The 23,032-nt window shown below is 46.3% G+C and overlaps 1 protein-coding gene across 1 annotated transcript in view; it reads right to left on the reverse strand.

The window, feature by feature from the left end:
* PAWR (pro-apoptotic WT1 regulator) overlaps positions 1-22,742 on the reverse strand; it is a 143,857-nt gene extending 121,115 nt beyond the window's left edge. The window contains 2 exon segments of the mRNA XM_088478106.1: positions 21,021-21,635; positions 22,587-22,742. Of these exon segments, the coding sequence (XP_088334232.1) occupies positions 21,021-21,545 (525 nt within the window). The 5' untranslated portion in view covers positions 21,546-21,635; positions 22,587-22,742.
* Between the last annotated feature and the right edge of the window lie 290 nt (positions 22,743-23,032).

The raw sequence follows: 23,032 nt of genomic DNA on the forward strand, positions 1-23,032 counted from the left end.
AAAAAAATATTTAAAGGATCTAACTTAATTTAACACAAACCAGTTCTTTAAAAAAGAGGACGAGAGCTGCGATTCACAAAATGATGCAATCACTAATCAAAAATTCATATAGAAAGATCATGTAAATGCAATATTATAGTTGGTGGTGTTGTAAATGGCATTTTATTTAGCTTCTAGAGCCATTTCTATGCTCTAACGCCATGTACACTTTTTTCTATATACACCTGCTCTGTTTAATACTTATTTCCATGTGTATACTCTAACCCCTCTCTATCACAATTTTAGAGCTCTAGAGCAGCGGTGGATCATAGCTGAGGTATCAACTGTTTCTGTAGTGTGTGTGTTGGGGTCTTAAAGTAATGTTTAATATCAATGTAAATTGAATGCAAATAATGTAGAAGTTATTTGAGTTTTGAAACACCTGGGCCACTTATTTTTTCATTCTCCCTCATGCCTGGCTAGCCAATGGGTCCCAATAACTCATATTGCATCAGCATTGTCTTCTCCTCTAGACTCGAAGAGCCAAATCTAATAGCTTCCGATTTGCCAAGACTCAAGAGTGCTGATTATACACATGCCGTAACAAGGCTCTGGAGCACCCTGTGCCGGCCCCCTGCCCCTAAGTCCATGACGTCATATAGAGGGGTCGGGCCCGCCAACACCGGGAAGTGCAGCACTAGCCGGAGCGACCCGTTTCCTAATATTTCTGGTCCGCTAAAGTAAAATTTAGTAAACTAATACATTTAACAATGCATATAGTAACGCTATTCAACTAGGGGTCATACAAAAGCAGAATTAGTGTGTCCCAATTTGTAACCCATGCATACTCACAGGATAACAAATTATAGGGAAAACAATAAAGAAAAATACTAAAATATATACAATGCATTGCTAAAAATGTCAGCACAATATATTTATGGTTATCAACAAAATATACGAATTATGCTGGGTACACACTGAACAGATATATCTGCATATCAAGTGATCTGCAGATATATCTGTAGATGATGGTCGTTCATACACACTGAACGCCCATCATCTTCCAGGCAGCCGCGGGTCCCGCCCCCTTCCCCGCAGCTGCTGCTGCTTGTGTATGGGCGATCGGCTGTTTGCCCGTACACACTTGCCGACGAACAGATATATCTGCAGACATATCTATCCATCGGCTGTACAGCACAGCCGACGCGATATGTCTGTGAACGACGAGACATATCGCTGGTACACACTGGCAGATGGGCACCAGATATATTGGCTAATCAATTGATCGGCCAATATATCTGTCAGTGTGTACCCAGCTTTAGAATTCAATTACTATTTGTCTTAGTACCACCCTATCAGTTTTTAAAGTGTGTGTACACTAGAAGGGTGTAATGCTTATTGAGTCATCTCACTGTGCAGAGCATGTCATACTCCTTGACAGAACACAGTATGTTAAATCTTTACTGTGGATACTGCAAACAAATATCAGCAGAATTCTGTTTCAAAGAATCAAGTAAAGAACAGTTTATATGCAGCTAATTATCATTCCCTAATGTTACATGCGTAACAACTCTACAAGCAATGTAATGAGGAAGTCCAAAATGAACAATCACCCTCCTATAAATGTTCAGTTTCCCATAGAATAGGAATAATGTATATGTATGTAAAGTGGGGAAGGGGGACAGGAGTGTACTGAAAAACACATTTCTGCCAACTTGTCTGTCCGACCCCTGACATCACAACCGATGCCGCCAAAATTCCCCAGCATTAGTCAAAGCACGTGTGGTTTAAACAATATGTAAACAAAATAGTTTGAAGCATCAACAGGCATGTTGGTAAACACAGATGGAAGATGACCACTATTAGTCTGTGTATGCAGTCACCTTCCAATTGCATTAACAAACCGTAGCAAAGAGTGAGCTAGCCACTCAGCCTGAGCAGACAGATGACCAAGGTGGCCCATCTACATGTATAGCCAAACTGGACACCAGTGCTGATGATAGGATCAGCCAGCCAGCCAGCTTAAGGCTGCGGGATGGGCACTTATCGAAATGTCAGCTCTAATACCCCCTTTCAGACATACCGAGAATCCAGGGAATTTTGCCTGCCTCAGCCTAATTCCCGGGTTGCCGTGTATGTCTGAAATGTACCTACCCGGGAACACATTCCTGGGTAGCCGACCCTTCAATCGACCAGAGAATTTCCAGGAAATTACCCTGCTTCTATCTGATTGGTGCTAACCAGGAATTTACTATTCCCAGGCTGCACCAAGCAGCTTTTACATTGAGTTGGCAGCGCAGAGCGTCCTCAGCACTACTGCTCACCACCCCCCGGACGCCGGGGACACCTGCCAGTGCTGGAGACGGCCGACAGGTCTCTGGCACAGCGGGCCGCCCACACTCCCGCTGGACCACCAGGGCAGTAGATTAACGGCAAAGGGTTCTATCTCTTCCCCATTGCATTTTGATGACCTCATCAGCGGCAGCCAGAGAGGGGATAGACAAGGAGGGGCAGATGGCAAGGAAAGAGGCAGGTAATCTAAAAAAAATATGAGATACGGTAAGAACTTACCCTTGTTATCTCTATTTCTACGAAGTCCATAGGGTTCCACAGGATACCTTGGGGTATAGGTGTGACGTCAGTCGCTGGGCACCATAGAGTTAAGCTTTTCAGCCTCCCAGGATGCACTAAGGTCCCCCTCCTATACCCCGCCCCCGAGCCAAGGCACCTCAGTTAGTTATCAAGCCATAGGCCGGAGGAGGAGAAGGAAGAGAGAGAAAAAAGATCTGGACACATACAAGAATCACATTCTCACCAGAGGGAGACGGAAAACCGGTGACCAGAGCAAAGCCCATCTGCAGCACAGGTGCGACAGGGCGGGAGTCCTGTGGAACCCTATGGACTTCGTAGAAATAGAGATAACAAGGGTAAGTTCTTACCATATCTCATATTTTCTACTTCAGGGTCCATAGGGTATCCACAGGATACCTTGGGGACGTCCCAAAGCAGTATCCTTTAAGGGTGGGGACGCTCCTGTGCAGAAAGGAGAATCCGCCGCCCGAAGGAAGCATCCGGAGAGGCGAAGGTATCAAACCTGTAATACCTCACGAAGGTATGGACAGAGGACCACGTAGCAGCCTTGCAGATCTGAACTGCCGAGGCACAACGTCGAGCTGCCCACGAAGGACCCACAGACCTAGTGGAATGAGCCTTCAGAGAAGGAGGAACCGGTAGGCCTTCATGAAGATAAGCTTCAGAAATAGCCATACGGATCCAGGCTGCCAAAGTTTGCTTTGAAGCAGGCCAACCCTTCTTATGGAAGCCATAGAGGACAAACAAAGCGTCCGACTTCCTAAACAAAGAAGTGCGGTCAACATAAGTCCTTAAGGCCGGCACAACATCCAAAGAGGCCTCACCCACGGAAAGACCCGTTGAGTTAAAGGCCGGAACAACGATTTCCTCGTTAACATGAAACTGGGAAACAACTTTGGGAAGAAACTCGGGCCGAGTGCGGAGCACTGCCCTGTTCCCATGAAAAACCAAGAAAGGGGGTCTACAAGAAAGAGCCCCTAACTCAGAAACACGTCTGGCCGAAGCAATGGCCAGAAGGAAAACAGTCTTATCTGTTAGCCATTTAAAATCAACTGAGCCCAGTGGTTCAAACGTCGGTCCTTGGAGAGCCCTCAGGACCACAGCCAAATCCCAAGGCGCCACAGGTGGAACAAAGGGCGGCTGAATGCGGAGAACACCTTGCATAAAGGTGCGCACATCTGGGATTGTAGCAATCCTACGGTGAAACCAGACAGATAGGGCCGAAACCTGTACCTTCAACGAAGCAAGGCGAAGCCCATGATCTAGTCCCGCTTGTAGGAAGGCGAGAATCCGAGACAGACGAAACTCCCGCGGTGCATAAACTCTCGGTCGACACCACTGGAAGAACGTATGCCACACGCGATGGTATATCCTCGCGGAAGACGGTTTCCGAGCTCGCAACAGGGTACCCACCACAGAGCTGGAAAACCCCCGGGACCTCAGCATGGCCATCTCAACAGCCACGCCGTCAAAGACAGCCGAGTCAGGTCCGGGTGAAGACAAGGACCCTGAGACAGAAGGTCCGGTCATAGCGGCAACCGCAGAGGACTGTCCACGGACAGACCCTGAAGGTCAGAGAACCAGTGCCGTCAGGGCCACGCGGGAGCTACCAACAGGAGCGTCCCTCCTTCCTGTTTGAATTTCCGGATTACCCGTGGAAGAAGGGAGACTGGAGGGAACAGGTATGCGAACCGGAACGTCCACCGGACGGACAGAGCATACACCAGAGACGCCCCTTCGTCTCTTGTGCGAGACCCGTACACCGGCAACTTGTTGTTGTGCCGGGACGCCATGAGGTCGATATCTGGAAGACCCCACATGTCCACCAGTAGTTGAAAAATGTCCGGGTGCAGGGACCATTCCCCCAGATGAACGTCCAGGCGACTTAGAAAGTCCGCCTCCCAATTTAGCACTCCCGGGATGAAGACCGCTGATATGGCCGGAAGACTGCGCTCCGCCCAAACCAGGATCCGAGAGACCTTTACGAGAGCCGCCCGACTGCGAGTTCCTCCTTGCCTGTTTATGTAGGCCACGGTGGTAGCGTTGTCCGACTGGACCTGCACCGGATGACCCTGGAGAAACCGATGTGCCTGCTGGAGAGCATTGAAGACCGCACGGAGTTCCAAGATATTTATTGGAAGCTCCGCTTCTGTCGGCGTCCACCTGCCCTGGAACAAGTGTGGACCCGAAACTGCTCCCCAGCCCCGAAGACTGGCGTCCGTTGTCAACAGGACCCAATTTGGAACCCAGAACGGACGTCCCTTGTTGAGGTGGGTCGTCTGTAACCACCACGCAAGGGACAGGCGAACCTCCGGGGTGATCACAATCGTCTGGGACTTCAGAGACTGAGGCAGCCGTTCCACTTGGACAGGATCAGGTGCTGCAGAGGTCTGGAGTGAAACTGGGCGTATTCCACCATGTGGAACACCGAAACCATGGAGCCCAGTAACCTCATCGCCGAGTGTAGGGACACCCGGCGGCTGTGCAGACAACTGCGCACCCTTGACTGTAAGGCAGAGATCTTGTCCTCCGTCACGAAGATCCCTTGCTGTCCCGATGCCAATAAGGCTCCAAGATGCAGAATCCTCCGAGACAGGATTAGAGTGGACTTCTGCCAGTTGATTAGCCAGCCGTGCCGTTGCAGCAGTGCAATGGTCAGGTCCAAGTGGCGTAACAGGAGCTCAGGAGATCCTGCCACCAATAACAGGTCGTCCAAGTACGGCAACATGCGGACTCCCTGCAACCGCAGAGAAGCCGCCATGACCGCCATCACCTTGGTGAAAACACGTGGTGCTGTCGCCAGGCCAAAAGGTAACGCCCGAAACTGGAAGTGGTCGCTGCGGATTGCAAACCTGAGGAACTGTTGATGGCGCAAAAGAATAGGGACATGCAGGTAAGCGTCCTGTATGTCCAATGACACCATGTAGTCCCCAGGTTCCAGCGCCAGAATGATGGACCTTAGGGTCTCCATCCGAAACTTCGGTACCCGCAAAGACTTGTTGAGAGCTTTGAGGTTGAGAATCGGACGATACGACCCATTGGGTTTCTGTACCAAAAAATAGATTTGAATAGAAACCCTGGCCCCTCTGGGAGAATGGAACAGGCACTATAACTCCAGCCTGGAGCATAGTGTGCAATACCTTCCGCAGCTCCGTAGCCTTGTTCCGGTCTGATGGTAGACCCGTGGTGAAGAATCGAGCCGGGGTCTGTGCCGGAAGGAGAGGGCGTATCCGTGGGAAACCACCTCCAGAACCCAAGTGTCTGTCGTAGTGGCTGACCAACACTGGGCGAACTGCAGCAGGCGGCCTCCCACCCTGGGATCCCCCAAAGGGAGGCCCGGACCGTCAGGCCGCAGGCTTGTCATCTGGCTTGGGGGCCGGACGTCTGGTACTCCATGCCTGCTTCCGGGGCTTGGCCGATTTCTTAGGGCCAGCCCGTCAAGGAAACGACTGTGGTTTGGGCCTGCCCTGGGCCCTAGATGACCGAAAGGACGATGGTCCAGAATCAGAAGGAGCAGCGGCCGACGGGAGACAAGCCGATTTGGCTACCGCCATCATGGCCACAATCTTATCCAGATCCGGACCGAAGAGAACTTCTCCGGTAAACGGCAACGCCTCCAGACCCTTTTTGGAATCTGCGTCCGCCTTCCAGGATCGCAGCCACAAGGTGCGACGAGCAGCCACCGCTGCTGAAGAAATTCTAGACACCAGAGAACTAATGTCTAGGGCCGCCTCGTTGATATAAGTGGCCGAATCACGGAGATTACCAATCAACTCCGCCTGTTCGGCCGGACAGTCGGAATCTAAAGAAGCCTCTAATGAATCCGCCCAGCGCTCCATCGCTCTGGCAACCCAGCAAATGGCCATAGCCGGCCGCGCTGCCCCCCCCGCAAGGGAATAAGCGGACTTCAGGCAGATATCCACCTTGCGGTCCGTAGCATCCTTAAGGGAGGACATAGATGGCATCGGCAATGTGGCACTACGGACAAGACGGGTCACGTGAGAATCCACCTGTGGAGGGGATTCCCACTTTGCAAAATAATTATCCGCGAACGGATAAGCCACCGCCAGACGTCTCTGCGGCTGGTATCTTTTGCCAGGCTGTTTCCACGCCTCCTCTAAATGGTCCACCAACTGACCCGAAAGAGGAAAGACTGTGGCATCGCCCTTCACATCTTTGAAAAAGGCATACTTAGATTTAGCCGCTGGGGGAACTTCGTCCTTAATCACCAAGGCTGTGCGGACCGCCCGAATAAGTCCAGGAATATATACTTTGGACTTAGCATCAGCGTCCTTAGTATGGAGAGGTTCCTGATCGTAAGGATCCAGAATCTCCCCATCATCAGACGTCCCCTCGTCATCCTCATAAGGAGCCGACAGACGCCACCGGCCGTTTATGCGGCCGCATCACAGACTCCCCTTGCAACACATCCGACAAGTGCTGTACAGAACTCGTCAGGGAGTTAACCCACGCTGGCTCCTGAGAAACCGGGAGCGGGGAAATAGGGAGACTGTGGGGTACCACCAATTGTCGTGGGAAACCCTGCATGGGTGACGACACCACTGACTGCTGGGATAAACCCATCGGTGTAAACGCGGGCTGCGGAGCTAACTGGCCCACTAAGGCTGTAAGCGCCTGAGCGAAACAAGCCCAGGGCGGCTCCTGTACCGGTGCTGTAACCGTAAGAGGCCGCGCCATGGACAAACAGTGCCGGCAAAGGCCCTCCGCGCTACCCTCCCCCTCCGCTAACGGTACTTTACACGTAGTACACTGTAGCCGGAGGGGAAAATCACTTTCGGACATGATGGCACCACGTATGTGACCTCTCTCACCAATTATAACTTAAATAGGCGAGAGACCACCCTGCAGCACCGCACCGCAAGGGCTTAGCAGAAAGAACAGGGACAGTAATAAAGCTGACAGTTTAGAGAAAAGTTACAGGCAGCAGCGCTAGCACAGTCACATACAATGCAAAGAAAATCAATTCCTGCACTAACAGCGCTGATCACTCAACTACGCAGATACAGGGCCTGGTAGGACACAGCGCTGCATACACAGACCTGACCACAGCGGAGGAGAGGTATGCGGGGGGACCCAGACCACGATGCTTCCGTCCAGCGCTTCCAGCAGCATTCACCATGCGTTCTACAGAAGATGGCCGCCGAGGAGCAGAGAGGAGGCTGGCCTGGGGGAGGAGCGCTGCCACAGGACCAGTCGGCAGCGTGCAGAGAGGGCTGTGTGCAGCGGGGGAGGCGCCGGCTGTGAGACAGGGAAGGCGCGCTCCCCTGGCATGCATTTAACCCCTGGGACGCCGCAGCGCTACCACTCTGCTGCGGTCCGCTGTCCCAGGGGGTAGTGGAAACCGCAGGTTGGTCGCCTGGCTCCATGCTGCAGCCAGTCCCCAGGGAGCCCCCTGCCTGGGGACTTAGGACCATGTGACCAGCGGGGACCCACCGCGGGACCCCGCTGCTTACCTTTGTCCCCCTTGGATCCGGCCATGGTCCGGAACATCTGGGGTCACCGCTAGCTGTGACCCCAGATGCTCACCAGCATCCCCGGATCGGTACCGGCGTTCTGGTACCGGCGGGGGTGTAGGGAAGACAGCATGGACGTCAGGACTGACTGTCCATGCTGTACAACCAGATGTGCAGCCACAGCTGCACTGTAGAAAGCTTCAGGGGCTCTTCTAGCCCCCACTCCGACAGGTGCACCCGACTCCAGCCGGGCACCAAACTAAACTGAGGTGCCTTGGCTCGGGGGCGGGGTATAGGAGGGGGACCCTAGTGCATCCTGGGAGGCTGAAAAGCTTAACTCTATGGTGCCCAGCGACTGACGTCACACCTATACCCCAAGGTATCCTGTGGATACCCTATGGACCCTGAAGTAGAAAAAAACATACTCTTGTCTGAAAGGGGTCTACCTGGGAATTTCCCAGGTAGACGCTGTAGTGTGAAAGGGGGACTCGACCAAATACCCAGGTTTTTGCACAGGATAAATTCCCGGGTCTGAGCAGGAAATTGTATGGGTCGTATGTCTGAAAGGGGTATTAGTAACTTCTGGCTAATCCATGTAAGGAAATGCAAGCTTTAGTTCATTTTAAAAGAGCACCTATCACAAACCATACGAGTACATTGAAATAATTTTAAATAGCACAAAGAGGATGTACAAACCTGCAATACACTTATTTAGGTTTCACTTGTACTACTTAGTATCCAGCATGGAATCTGCATCTTGTTGATGTAAACATTGTCCAATTATTGAAGATTTTTCTAAAAGCAGAAGCTCCGCATTAAAAGCTGCCCAGTCCAGCTGGAGTATTTCTAACTTTCTGCTATTTTGCTCCTAGTTAGATTTAATGCTAAGTTTTAGAAGTTAATAACATATGGGATTTGTATTTTTACTTTGTGCATTTAAAAAGGAGCTAATCGATAACAAACAATAAAGTTTCTCTAAAGGTGGGTACACACCTGACAGCTATATCTGCAGATGATGGTTGTTCATACACACTGAACGACGATCATCTGCATGCTGCAGCAGCTCGGGCCGGACTGGGGGTGGGTAGGGCCGTGGCCTAATCGTGGAAGGAGAGGCCACGCCCCCTTCAAGAGAAAAAAAAACACATCTGCGACGCGGTGCTGCGCGGTGCCCCTCATCCCGGTGCACAGCCAATGGGGGGCGCGATCAGTGTGATCGCTCCCATAGTTGCCAAGTCCGCTTATAACAAGCGGAATTGGGCTTCTTCTTTTCCTGAGTTGCTTGTTTTTTTAAGGTAGCTTGTTTTTGGGCTTGTATTTTGTGTGCACATTGCCGAGGCACCCCTGGAGGCAAGTAAATGTGTGTGTTTTTTTTTTTTACACCAGTAGTGACTGAGGGAGGGGGGAGGTTGTGTCTGGGGAATAGGGGAATAGAGAGCAGTAGCCAGTGGACAGGGTGAAGTTGGAGGGGGCAGGCAAGAGGGAGAGGTAAAATAGATGATAGAAATGAGGAATGTACATGAGGCTGTTATAGAGAGGGGATAATGGAATTAGACAGGTGACTGAAATGAAGGTGGTAAAGAAGTGGGGTGAGAGGAATGGGGAGTCAGGTAAAGGAAAGGTGGGTACACACTAGATGATATGTCGCCTGATCCTATGATCGGGCCGACATGTCGGCCAGTGGGTACCCACTATGCATGACCCTGCGCACTCCCACGGGTCATCCATTGGGGTCGTTCCTTCGGCCTGCATGTAGGGCAGATGGAACGACCCAGATGTCGACGCTGGCATAGTGGATGGAGCTGGTGCCTGAATTATCGGGCTTTCGGTCACCGCATTCTGCAGTATGTATCGACTGCCCTATATATATTGCGTGGTCAGGCGTCACAACGCTGGGTATACACATCGGCAAGTGTGTACCCAGCTGAAGACTGGGGAATGTGGTATGAAAATAGGGAGGAGGTAAAAATATGGAGGCTGGTCTAGAGGGAGAAAAGCAATATATGCAGATAATTAGGCTGTGCACACACTTAAATATTTAGGTTAGTGAAGGGGGGGAATAAAAGAAGTTAGGCAGATAGTGAGGAAAAAGAGACACCCCCATAAATTGGGCATTTTTATTCGGCTTTTTATGATTGGTTTGGGCTTGCCGATGGACAGATATGTCTGCAGACATATCTGTTCATTGGCTGTGCAGCACAGCCAATGCGATATGTCTGTGAACGACGTTGCTCACAGACATATCGTGTGTACACACTGGCCGACGGGGGCACAATATATTAGCCGATCAATTGATGGGCCAATATCGGCCAGGTTGTACCCAGCATAAGAGTAATGCAGTCAGTAATGATGGTTGGCCAATCACAGTAGAGATCTCATATACTTTTCATCTGCAGAGGGGAACAGCCACAACTGTAGAACTGAGATATAACTAGTGACTGTTCCAAACAAACAAAAAAAAAAATGTGTGTACCCAGCGATGGCAGATGTGATAGCACGATATATCGGGCAGTCCATACACACTGCACAATCTGGTGTACGATGGCCCGATATATCGTTCCTCTGCCGCATCCAGAGGCATGGTGTTGGCATCTACCATGCATGCAAAGCAGATCAGAAGATACGACGAATGACGCAAGGGAGCGAGCAAGAGTGCGTACACACTATATGGACGATTTGATGTTCCGATTCGTCTGAAAACGACAAATCGTCCAATATATCGTTATGTGTACCAGCTTTAGATATTTTATTTTATTTGTTTGATACAAAGCAGATTATCTACTCTAGAGTAATGCAAACAAGTCTAATTTTTGCTGTAATCAGCTCTTTAAAAATTTATGTATCAGTACAATTTACATACTCAAGGGACAAAAAGAACACTATCATCAGTAACATATCATCAGTACAGAGAGAGGACGCCTTACTGAAGTCCAGCAATTTCAGATTCTCTCTTAAGCTGGGTACACATTAGACGATGTGTACCCAGCATGATCTCATGAGCGATGGGACCCGGCAAGGGTGCCGGCATCGGCAAGTGCATACCAGCAGTGAAGGAGTGACGGCAGGGGAGCGTTTGAGCGGGGGCCATGCTGCACTCGGCAGCATGGCATCGATAGCTACATCCTCAGATCTTTCTGCATGTACAAAAGATCTGAGGATGCGAAAGACGACAAGCGGGAGTGCGCGTCAGCATCGTGCGTACACACTGGACTATATGAACAATATGCCATTCCGATGCGTCACAATTGGCCAAATCGCTCAAGATATCGTCTAGTGTTTATGGGCTTTTAGACCTTCACTCCACCAAAATTATGTTAACAATAACCTCCATGTAAGGCCCCCAACTTCCAGTTCTGCTAGACTCCCCATCCTACGTCACGTTTTTTTTTGTCTGAGATGGTCACAGGCCAAAGATCTGAGTTTAGGATGAGCATATGTACCTGGGATTTATCAAGAATAATATAGAGGTAGTTTTTAGACACTTAATAAATAAAACAAATAGTGTGAACACTCCTTATCAAGTTCTTGCTCTATGTATAAGTAAAAGAAATTACTTTTGTTAAATTGGAAACCGTGGGTACCTTGTGGCCAATTGAAAATGGCCCTAAGGGGCATATTCAATTAGGTGCGAAATGCCAGGCGAAAACTTATCCCCGTATTCAATTCCAAAGACTTTTCGCCGATGAGGAAAGTTAATGCATTGGAATAGGCGTAAAAGATTCACCTATGAAAGCTGTTGAAAAAAAATGCAGAATTGGGATTCTGGGTTGCAAACTTGCAGGAAGCACCCTGCACCCTTGGGACAGCCCCCCCCCCCCAAGGTAAACACTGTAAAAAAAAACAAAAGTAAAAAAAAAAACCTTAAAACACCAAAAATGTACTTACAATTTTGGGGTGAAAACAAACTTAAAAACTAGCGAAATAGACTCCAGGGGGGGTCCCCAAGTATGCCCCAGGTGTTTTTAAGATTGCAGATGCTTGCGGCATGTGGATTTTTTAAGTTTTAAAACTTCACCTTAGCAACTTAAAAATATGCTAGCACCCATTTTCACGTACCCCAAATTTGCTGGGACTAGTTATTTTGATGAAAAAATACTGCTTAATGCCATTCTTCACCACTTATGCAAAGACGTTAATAGCAAGCAAGTGAGAGAACTAAAGTACCCAGAATAGCTTTAATAGGGGTACTAGAACACCCCTATAGTGATCCCCATGTTAGTACAGACAGTTTTCCCCATTTTTGACAGAACTTTTCGATAGGCCCGAATTCGCCGGGTGTCGTTTTCTAATTGAATACGGGGATAAGCGGTGACGTGCGCGATACTTTTTCGCATTGAAAACCAGCGAAGATGGCGAAAAGTCCGGCAGGCGAAAAGTACTCGACTTTAAGAGGCTAATTGAATATGCCCCTTAATGTTTAACTATAGATTACGGTTTTACAACCGACGTGACCGGCGGCCTTCACAAACACCGACGCCTATCGTAATCCCAACGCCGGAATCCAAGAGGACACGTGCCTGAACGAGCTAAGCATAGGCCGCGCAACCTGTTAGCCGCAGGGTGGGGGGGGAAGGGTTAGGCATCCCCGGAGAGAGGTTAGGGTTAGGCACTAGGTGGGAGATCCTCTGTCGGGATCTTCATCCTGTCAGGCAGCCGCTTTCGGGATTTGAACAGGCGGCCCATTGCATCTGTACACAGGCTGTGGTGACTGTTAAAACACACTTCCGATAAATTATATATTGCGCTATCCTCTTATCTGGTCTGGATTAGACTATCTGAACTACAACAAATTAGTAATCAAACTGCATACTAATTGCTGTACAGAACAGTGAAAGCGGCAATTCATCAAACAGAGGGGAAAGGGGAGTTACACTGGAGCTCTACAATGCAAAGACACATGTTAAATTTAGGGGGTCATTCAGACCCACTCGCGAGCGGCAGTACGCTCGCAAGTGGGTCGATGTTCCCCACTGTGCGGAGGGAGCTCCATCGTACGCATGCGCGAGACCCGGCGAGCGACGGGCTTTCCATCGCTCGGGGTCTCGCACCAAAGGGGGCGTGCTGTCGATATTGATTGACAGCACGCCCCCTTTGGTGGGCGTGCCTGCCAGACGGAGGCGTTCCCATGGGAACGCCTACCGTCTGAAGCCGGCCCCACTGACATCACTAGTGATGTCAGTGGGAGTGATTTTGGCTCTGATAGAGCCAAAATCACTCCAGGGCTTGTGGCTGGGAAACCCGACCGCAGGGTTTCCCTCGCAAGTCCGATGGTCGCGATGGTCAAGACCATCGCGACCATCTTTTTGCACGCTCGTATATGCTGTGGGTGGTGACCCACAGCTATATGAGCGTCCAGGAGGACGCTCCATTTTAATGGAGGAGGGCCCTGATTCAGAGCGAGCGCTCTGGTCAGAGCGTCCGGCTCTGAATCAGGCCCTTAATTCAGAAAACACTATCAAACCTTACACCTAGGCCAGGGGTTCCCAACCACGGTCCTCAAGGCACACTAACAGTCCAGGTTTTAGGGATAGCCATACTTGAGCACAAGCGACTTAAGGTGCATACGCACGGTACGATCTGTACCAACAACGACTTGAAAGATATCTTTTAGTAAAGTCATCCTGCCACATCTCTGAACAGGCAAAGTTGACGATATCGTCCAGATTGGCCTGCATGTACGGACAATCATAGATATTGTTATCGTTCATGCGGGAACGCGCATTGTTGGTCGTTCACTGCATAAAAATGAACGATATGAATGATATATCGTTAAACAGTATAGTTATAGTTCATATCTTAACGATATATCTGTCCGTGTGTATGCACCTTTAATTAGTACCTCAGTTATTTTGATTAAACCATCTGTGCACAATCACGGATGTCACTAATACTAGGACTATTAAAGGTGCATACACATGTAATGATTTTTTGAACGATTTATTGTTAACAACATCGTTATCGTTCAAAAAATTGTTCAGTTTCTGAGTTGTAACGATGAACGATAATCGTTCAAGCGTGCTTCCGTTTGTAGTTATCGTTCATTGTCCATTTCAGACTGTCCAACATAACGATTTTCACTACGGGAAGGAACATTTTTCGTTCTTCGTTGTAAAAATCGTTCATTACACTTCAAAAATCGTTCACTTTTTCAAGGGAAAATATGACAGAAAATCGTTGGTTACAAAATCGTTACGTATGCACCTTTAGTGTGCCTTGAGGACCGAGGTTGGGAATCGCTGACCAAGGCTGATAAACACAATGAATACAGAATATTGATGACTGGGTCCATTAGGAATTAATTTGTCAGTCAATAGACAAAACCATGAAATTATGTATATTATGTTTATCTGTGGACACAAAGCTAGTTTATCTTAGACAAACAGCATTATGTGTACCCATTGTGCCGACAACCTCTAGCTGCGCCACAAATGTATATGTTAGTGGGTGGGGTTAATTGGCACACTCCAGAACCTTCACATCAATTAGCAATTAGACATGCACGCTACATCTATAGATTTGTTGCATGCACACAAGACTCCTACCATTGCTTCTCCTAGCCTGCCTTTCCCTGAATGCTTATGAATTTCCCCTGCCACCTTGTTTGCTCTACATGCAGCATAAATACAACAACTCCAGACATTAGAACTACACAATAAAAGTTTGTATCACTGTAAAAATGTCCACATAGGAAAGCAAGGACAAGGACACAAATGTACAGCTCAAGCATTTAACGAACGATGTAAGTGTTGCATTGCTTCATACCACAGCCTTCAGATTCAGCAGTTAACAAATATCTTTAAAATTCTTTGCTGTGCTTGGTGTCCAAGCGTGACAAAATGTTTTATCTACAAAGGATTGCCTGAGGGAAAAAACAGAACAACATGCGCAGGGTGTACACTCACAATTGTCCTGCATACACAAAGGAGTGGTGACAAGTCTCAGAACTCATGTCTGCAGTAAAACTCTACACACACTAAAATCACAATTAATTAGTGTTTTGGGCATGTGATTTTTTTTTTAACATAAAAAACACTGTAATTCAAACTGCTCTCTCCTACTGAATCATAAAAATAAGATATTAACTAAACTTCTATCTTCACACTTCATTGTGGGAGAGGTTAAAACACCTGAATGGCACAACTAGTGCAGTATCTATATGTACTAATATAACATGAACGTTTGTGTGTCTGTTCCAAGTTGGCGAAAAACAACTGAACTGATTTTCATGAAAACTGCATTTTGTAGTGGAATCTCCTAGAAATAACCCGCACTTTGTTTAATCTCGATCCGTCAAGTTAAAGCTGAGCAATAACAAAAACAAAATGTATTGACAGCATCCATGCAAGAGATAGGTGTTGCACCATGTGCACGGCGGTAAGGGGTGGGGGAGAGGTGCTCTGGGCCCACATTCACTTGAATAGGATAGGCTATATAGCAGTCTGTGCACAGGGCAGACAGCGACAGTGGTTTGAGTGGTGGGTGAAGCTGCTGCGGCCATCGCGACAGGGCCCCTTTGCAAAGCAATACAACTAGAGGGTGATTCTCTGTGTGATGCACGGGACTTTTACATACAGATGTGTCCTCACTCGTCTTTGCTGCATTTGTGTAAAACAGCCCCTCTTGGTGCACCTGGCCCCGTGAAACTCTGCCAGCTCCGGGCATCTTTTTGCCAAAAATGCGTCTAATTCGCAATGCGATGTGACTAGGACGCATCGGGCGACTGCTGATTAATTTCATATGTGACCCTTGTATATCTGTGTGCAACCTAGTCTCTCAATCAGCATGCAAAGTGCTATGATACAGCGCCCACAGATTTTTTCCACGCCAAGTTCTGTTTACAGTCTCAGTCTCAAACTATATAAAAGTGTCCTAGTCGCATCGCATTGCGACCTAGATGCATTTTCAGCAAAAAAAAATAAGCAAATAAGATGCCTGGCGCTTGCAGAGTCTCACGGGACCATGCGACTTACTCACGCCAGGCAAGTCAAGCTGCGTGGAGTATTGCGGCTAGAAATGAGGACATTCAAGTACGTGAACTTTTTATATACCACAATTTATATACACAAGAAAAATATAGACCAGAAAAAATGTCAGTACAGTAAACAGTTCTTTCTGGAATTTTTGAAAACTCTGCGTGATACACAAAATATTTAAGACTTGGGACCTGATTCAGACCCGCACGCTAAGGCGCGATCGCTCCCTCTGAGCAATTTTCAGCCATCTACGCATGCGTATAATTCGCAGTGCGCGTGGGCGCAAGCCATTCGTTCTGATTTTGGTTGCTCGTAAGCCACTATCAGGTGGCTTACGTGACAGATAGTGCCGTTTGTGGGAGATAACAGGGGAAGGTGCACAGTTCACGTACTTGAATGTATGCAAATATTCCGTGTGTCACACACAGAATTACCCTAGAACATCTCAAATTAAAAAATGTTGTCAGAAGCGATTTCATCGTAAGTGAAGATGCAGGCAACAGCTAGTTATGTAATATATAATGGCTTGGACAATGTAGGATTTATCTTAATAATGTCAATGGCATTATTTATCTAAAAAAACCTTAGTTAAACAGTTCTGGTGTATTATGCCAAAAAGAAAATTGCCAATCAAATCATAATTCTATGCAAATCTCACTAGACTAGACATCAGAATCATAACTCAGTTTGAGCAAAGTAAGGTAGTAGCATTTTGCTTCTAATTCCTCAAAGAAAACAATGTCTTAGTGATAAAAGCTTTTAGTTTGGTTATTGGATAAGTTACTGTGCCACATTTTTGACAGATGCTACACTGTGAACTGGTTCTTGTAAAAAAAAAAAAAAAAATCAATTAGCCACTCAGATACAGCAATTAGAAGGTATTTCTTTCGCTGGCACGGACTGTACATAATTATAAGTGGATTGCACAATAAAACATGTGATCATAGGGAAAGGCCAAACAAAAAAAACCTAAACTTTTATACAAGTCAGTAAGGCCCTAGTTTCCATGCAAAGCATCTAAAATCATTTCCTAGTGAGGATGTTTTCAGACTCGGGTATATTTACTGAAGTGCATATTTTTAGAAGTGGAGTTATTGCCCATAGTAACCAGATTCTAGCTATTATTTTCTAGAAAGTGCTAGTTAAAAGATAAGTAGAATCTGATTGGTTGCTATGGGTTTGACTCCTCTTTTAAAAAAAAAAAAAAAAAAAAAAAAAAAAAAAGTACTTTAGTAAATATGCCTCTCAGTGTCCCATATACTGGGATAGGACCCCACAAGTTACTGGCAAATGCAAACCAATTTGTTCACAAACTGAACTATCACCATCACTCAATTAATTGTTGTTATACAACAGAGTGGAAATAGATGTGCAAATGTTTTATCATAATTATTTGATTGTAATAAACTTATGAAACCTACTGTTAATACATATGTGGTACAAAATGTCAACATGGTCTGAATTGTGACTGTCGACAGGCAGCATGTTGACCAAGCAGATTTCTAAAGACGTCTTAACTAACCCTAACATCTGATATCGATATTATCAGGGCCGTAACTAGGGTAGTGCGACCACTGCCATGGCACAGGGCACCGCAGGGCAGGGGGCACTACATGGGCTTATCAATTTTCCCATTTATTATCATTCTCACTTGTAGCTTCCTCTTCTTTTATCCCCAGCATCTTCTGGCATCTCCTATCTCTTCCCTGGCCCTTCCCCATGAGGTCATGGCCCTTTTTTTCAGGTGCACTTGTCCCTATTTAAAAAATGGGGGGGAGGGGCGCCAATGCTCTCTCTGGCACAGGGCACCAAAAAGTCTAGTTACGGCTCTGGATATTATGACAATGTTGAAACTGAATATTGATACTCTGTCCATGGCGACATTTTCTGATCATGTCGGCATGACGAATGTAATACTAATATCTCTTATATATATATATATATATATATATATATATATATATATATATATATATATATATATATATATATATGGTCAGATGAGGTGGTGGCTTTCCTGTTGATGGAGTGATGGTCTTGAGAAAGGTCCTAAGAGACTGAAACGTCGACATATATCACAATGTTTTGTATTGAATAAAACCTGCTGGCTTTGAAAGCTTAGAGAACTTGGTGAGTGCCCTTTCCTTTGGGAATATGTTTGTATACATTGGACTTATAGTCTATAAGGGAGCACCCCACAGATGAAATTCTTGTACTAAGAGTGCGGTCTGAATACATACATACATATATATTAGTTCAAAATTCTATTTGTGCTAACTAGTGTCCACTCTAGATGCAGGGTGCTGATCAGTGAGGAGGACATATCTTAATTTTAAAGGCCAGAATTTTAGACGTAATGTATCGCTATAGCTACTGTAGTTGTAGTGATACGGCACGTTGAAAATTTTGCCCTTCAAAATTAAATATGTCCTCACTGATCAGCACCCTGCACCTAAAGTGAACACTACGACTTGTTTTTCTTTATGAAATACAAGGTGGACATGCCATTAATCAACAAAAATAACAATTATATACAAATGTACATCCTCTAGCATGATCATGTAACACTGTTTAAAATAAAACGTCATTCTTAATGGAATACCATATATCCAAAATAAATTGACATATATCACATTGTTTGATTTATTTACAAAATCAGGATGTACTTCTAAAGAAATCCCATTGTCAATCCCATTGCTTGACATGACTAAAAGGAAGTAAGCAGGTTCCGAGCTCACTTCATGCCACCAAAAAAGTCTGATTGGAGATGTAAAATTAGATCACAGATATCTCTACAACCACTTTAAAATAAGTAAATAAATAAAATCTACCATAGTCAGGGTTACAAAACAATTACATATCATAGCTGGGTTATGCCAAAATGGAAATTGAACCATTCTGTAGTTAGAATGAGATAAAAAATAAAAAACTTAGGGCCTGATTCAGACCCACTCGCGAGCGGCTGTCCGCTCGCAAGTGGGTCGATGGTGTGCACTGAGCATGCACACTACGGAGGGAGCTCCATCGTGCGCATGCGCAAGACGCGACGAGCGAAGGACTTTCCTTCGCTCGTTGTGTCTGATCAAAGGGGGCGTGCTGTCGATGTTGATTGACAGCACGCCCCTTTTGGTGGGCGTGCCGGGGCGTGCCTCCAAGACGGGGGCGTTCCCAAGGGAACGCCTACCGTCAGAAGCCGGCCCACTGACATCACTAGTGATGTCAGTGGGAGTGATTTTGGCCCTTATAGAGCCAAAATCACTCCGGGCCTTGCGGTTGAGAAACTCAACCGCAGGCTCCGGCTCGCAGTGGCGATGGTCAAGACCATCGCGACCATCAACCTGCACGCTCGTATAGGCTGTGGGTGGTGACCCACAGCTATACGAGCGTCCAGGAGGACGCTCCATTTTTATGGAGGACGGCCCTCATTCAGAGCGAGCGCTCTGCTCAGAGCGTCCGGCTCTGAATGAGGGCCTTAGACCCTAGAAAGGGTGAATCATTTAGCGTATTATTATTCGGATGAGGAAAGAAAAAATGGTTGGATCATGTTACTTGACTATTCTCCTAGAATGCCTGGGGGAGACTCAAGAATTTTGGGGAGTTCTCCTGGACAAGCAGGGCCACATCCCTCCTATTTCACTATTGACATGGGTGAGGACACAAAGATATAATTCAAAATACAGAATAGACAAAAGATAAAACCAATGACAATCATGCATCACAACAGCAATTATGGTTTCTTAGACGTAGAATCAGAAGATTGCGTCAACAAGAGTTATGTAAACCATTGCTAACTGCAAGTAACATAGGGAGGTGGTAATAAGAAGTACAAGCTAATACTGTGTAAATCAGAAAAGATATGAATCTAAACGTGTGAATGCACTAATCATGATGTACAGCTGGTACAACTTAAAGCGCAATGCAATATGCTGGCGCTATAATCGCTAATAAATAATATTCTCTATGGTCCAGGAAAATTACATGCTTTTCTCAAAGTAACTTCCTAACTGCTATAAGGGACACAGGGGTCTATTTACTAAGCAGTGTTAGGAGACAGAGTGAAAAGTGATAAGAAAGTGATAAGGTGCCAGCTAATCAGCTCCCAACTGTCATTTTTCAAACACAGCCTGTGAGATGACAGTTGGGAGCTGATTGGCTGGCACCTTATCACTTTTCACTCTGTCTCCTAGCACTGCTTAGTAAATAGACCCCTACTTGCGATAAACACCAGAGACACCACATGCCAAAGGCTTATAGTCATGTATTATTACACCAGTGCGTAAGGGGCATTACCAAACCATAGTGTATAATTACAATTCTATGCGTCAGTACCAAAAATTACATGAGGACAGCACTATAGATTTATTTATAACACACAAAACTGCGCTCCTGTAGGAGAAGATTTATTCAGGCTGAGTGCATTTGTTTTCACAGTTATTTTTGTACTGAATTTGTCAGCTCTATCTAATGGAGGGTGAGCAACTAGTTACTGCTGTTCTTAAGCATACAGAAAATTGAAGACAAAACATATCAATCACTTAAACAAATTAAATACTAAAGGGGTATATTTACAAATGCGGGTTTTTAGAAGTGGAGATGTTGCCCATAGCAACTAATCAGAATATATAAGCTCATACACACTAGACGATGTGTGTATGAGCCAATACTGGCAGCGGGGTGGGGTGGGGGGAGAGGCCATGCTGCATTCAGCAGCATGGTATCATTAACTATATATCCCCAGATTTGGCTGCATGTACAGCTGACTGGGAATAGCGTTAACTACACGCGGGAGGGCGCATCGTTCATCGGTGAGGGCATACACGTTCAACGATATCGTTATCATCCATAAATATTGTCTAGTGTGTACGCGGCTTAACTATTATCTTCTAGAAGGTATTAGATAAATTTAAAGTAGAATCTGATTGGTTGCTATGGGCAACATCTCCACTTCTAAAAACCTGCACTTTAGTAAATATACCCTTAAGTGTTAGGCATCCTGACTTACTTCTGCTGAGGGAATACTGACCACTCCTGTGGACCTCCTCTTTTCCCGTAGCTTTCGCTTCTCAATCTGCCCTTTACCCTTCCTGGCACTTGGGCCACTGGAGTTTTTCCCTTTTTCTTTTGACTTGCTTGGGCTGTCCTGTGATGTAAGTGGTAATGGCTCATCCTGTGTTGCTCCTCCTGCTACACAATCTTGCACAGGCCCTTGGCCTTTATTTTGCTGGCCAACTGATGAATTAATTTGCTGGTCTTCATCAGTTCTCTTATTGGCAGTGACTTTCAGTACCGTTGAGGAAGCACATGCTTGGTTATTGCTGTTCGATGGATTATTGCTACTGTTGTTATTGTTCATCTCATTGCTAGTTTTATTGACAACTTCAGTTCCCCCAGCAGTCCCTGCTGCTGCCGCCACCTCCGCACCATACATCTTTGCTCTCATTTTCTCCCTTTTGGCTTTCCACTCTTCCAAGAAGTCAGTGGTGTTAGACGAAGCTGGGGCATGTGACCTGTAACCACCACTTGCCATGTTCTCTCGTATCTATCACAAAGATCTCCAGATGTTCAGGACATGAAATGGGCACTTTACAAGTACAGGCAGGCACTTGGAGAGTCCAACCTAAGAGAAATAAAGAGTTAATATGTGACAATAAAACCATGAGATGCCCAGCTGTCTAAATGTGCAACTAATAATAACACCATTATGAAAAGACTCAACAGGAGAGAAGCACATATTGACATGTTAACATACTGGGCTGCACACATTTCACCTGGGCATCCAGCAATAAGCTTCACTGTTTGGTGCCAGAGAGTCTTTTCATACAGCACTAATCTCCTTTCTAAAGAGACAGCTCTAGTTTTCCTCAGATATACTGACAGGACTGCTTAATAAGTCCGTGAACACACTCAGAGACACTGCCTAGATCAGACAGGCATGCGCTGTCCCACAACATATTACTTGCTTCTTTGGTAACAAAGATTAAATAAATCAAAATCACAAGGAGGAAACAAAAGCAGGATCAGCCCTTTCCTTCTTAATGTTTTGATGTTCTACAAAAAGAAAAAAAAAATGAACTAAGTAGCCAAAGGTTAATAGAGCACTACATCAAAAGCACAGCCGGCTACCAATGCAGTAAGTGGACATTGTGCCAGTAATACAAAGTGTATCACTCCTGTACTTTGCCAACACATGACTGGACTATGTTGCCCCTAGCATGCCAGCATTCCCATAACCTATAGTACAGGTCTCACATATTTGCTTTCATTTCAGAAAAACAAAATAATTTTCATATTTTGGAAACAAATATTCATATTGTTTGCTTACTAGTGTGTGTGTGTGTGTTTTAGAGAATTTAGATGTAATGTCATATGGAGCAGAAACAGTGCTGTGTACAGTAAGTGGTGGTGCTATGCAAACAGACAATAATAATAATAACAACAATAAATACTGTACAGTCCAAAAAATAAAAGGCAGTCCGATAGCTTTCCAAAATAGACACTATCCCTATCTCAAATGTAACAGTAGATAGCTATAACTTGTTAGTAAAGAACTTTTTATATTGTTGCTAACCTCAGATGCCAGACTAGGACACAGAGCTGTAACAATGGGAGCCTATACACTGGGAGCCTGACCCTGATGCTGTTAGCCTGTGTGACAGTCAGGGCACATATCAGCGGTAGCTCGCCAGTCACACAGCAGGAAACTCTCTCCCTAGGTGGGTGCCATTACTTTATGACGAGCAGCAAGTTCATGGAGCATGTGGTATTAGTAACAAGCCCATTAGCTGCTATCAGTGGTGCCGCTAGCCATCAGGCTAATGTGCAACAGGCTGTCCACAAGGAAGACAAGTAGCCATGTATAAGTTACACCGATTACCGATCAGCCGATTGCCGTTGTACCTTCCCGCAGCCACGGCGATAAGCCCTACCGACTTCAGTGCAAAGTTCAGATGCTAATTTCATGCGATCTCTCCCCCAGCGTCATTCTGCCTGCCTCTAACCCCGGCAGGATACTCA

This window comes from Taudactylus pleione, unplaced genomic scaffold (genome assembly GCF_031769625.1).
Source record: "Taudactylus pleione unplaced genomic scaffold, aTauple2 ptg000207l, whole genome shotgun sequence".
Lineage (NCBI taxonomy): Eukaryota > Metazoa > Chordata > Amphibia > Anura > Myobatrachidae > Taudactylus > Taudactylus pleione.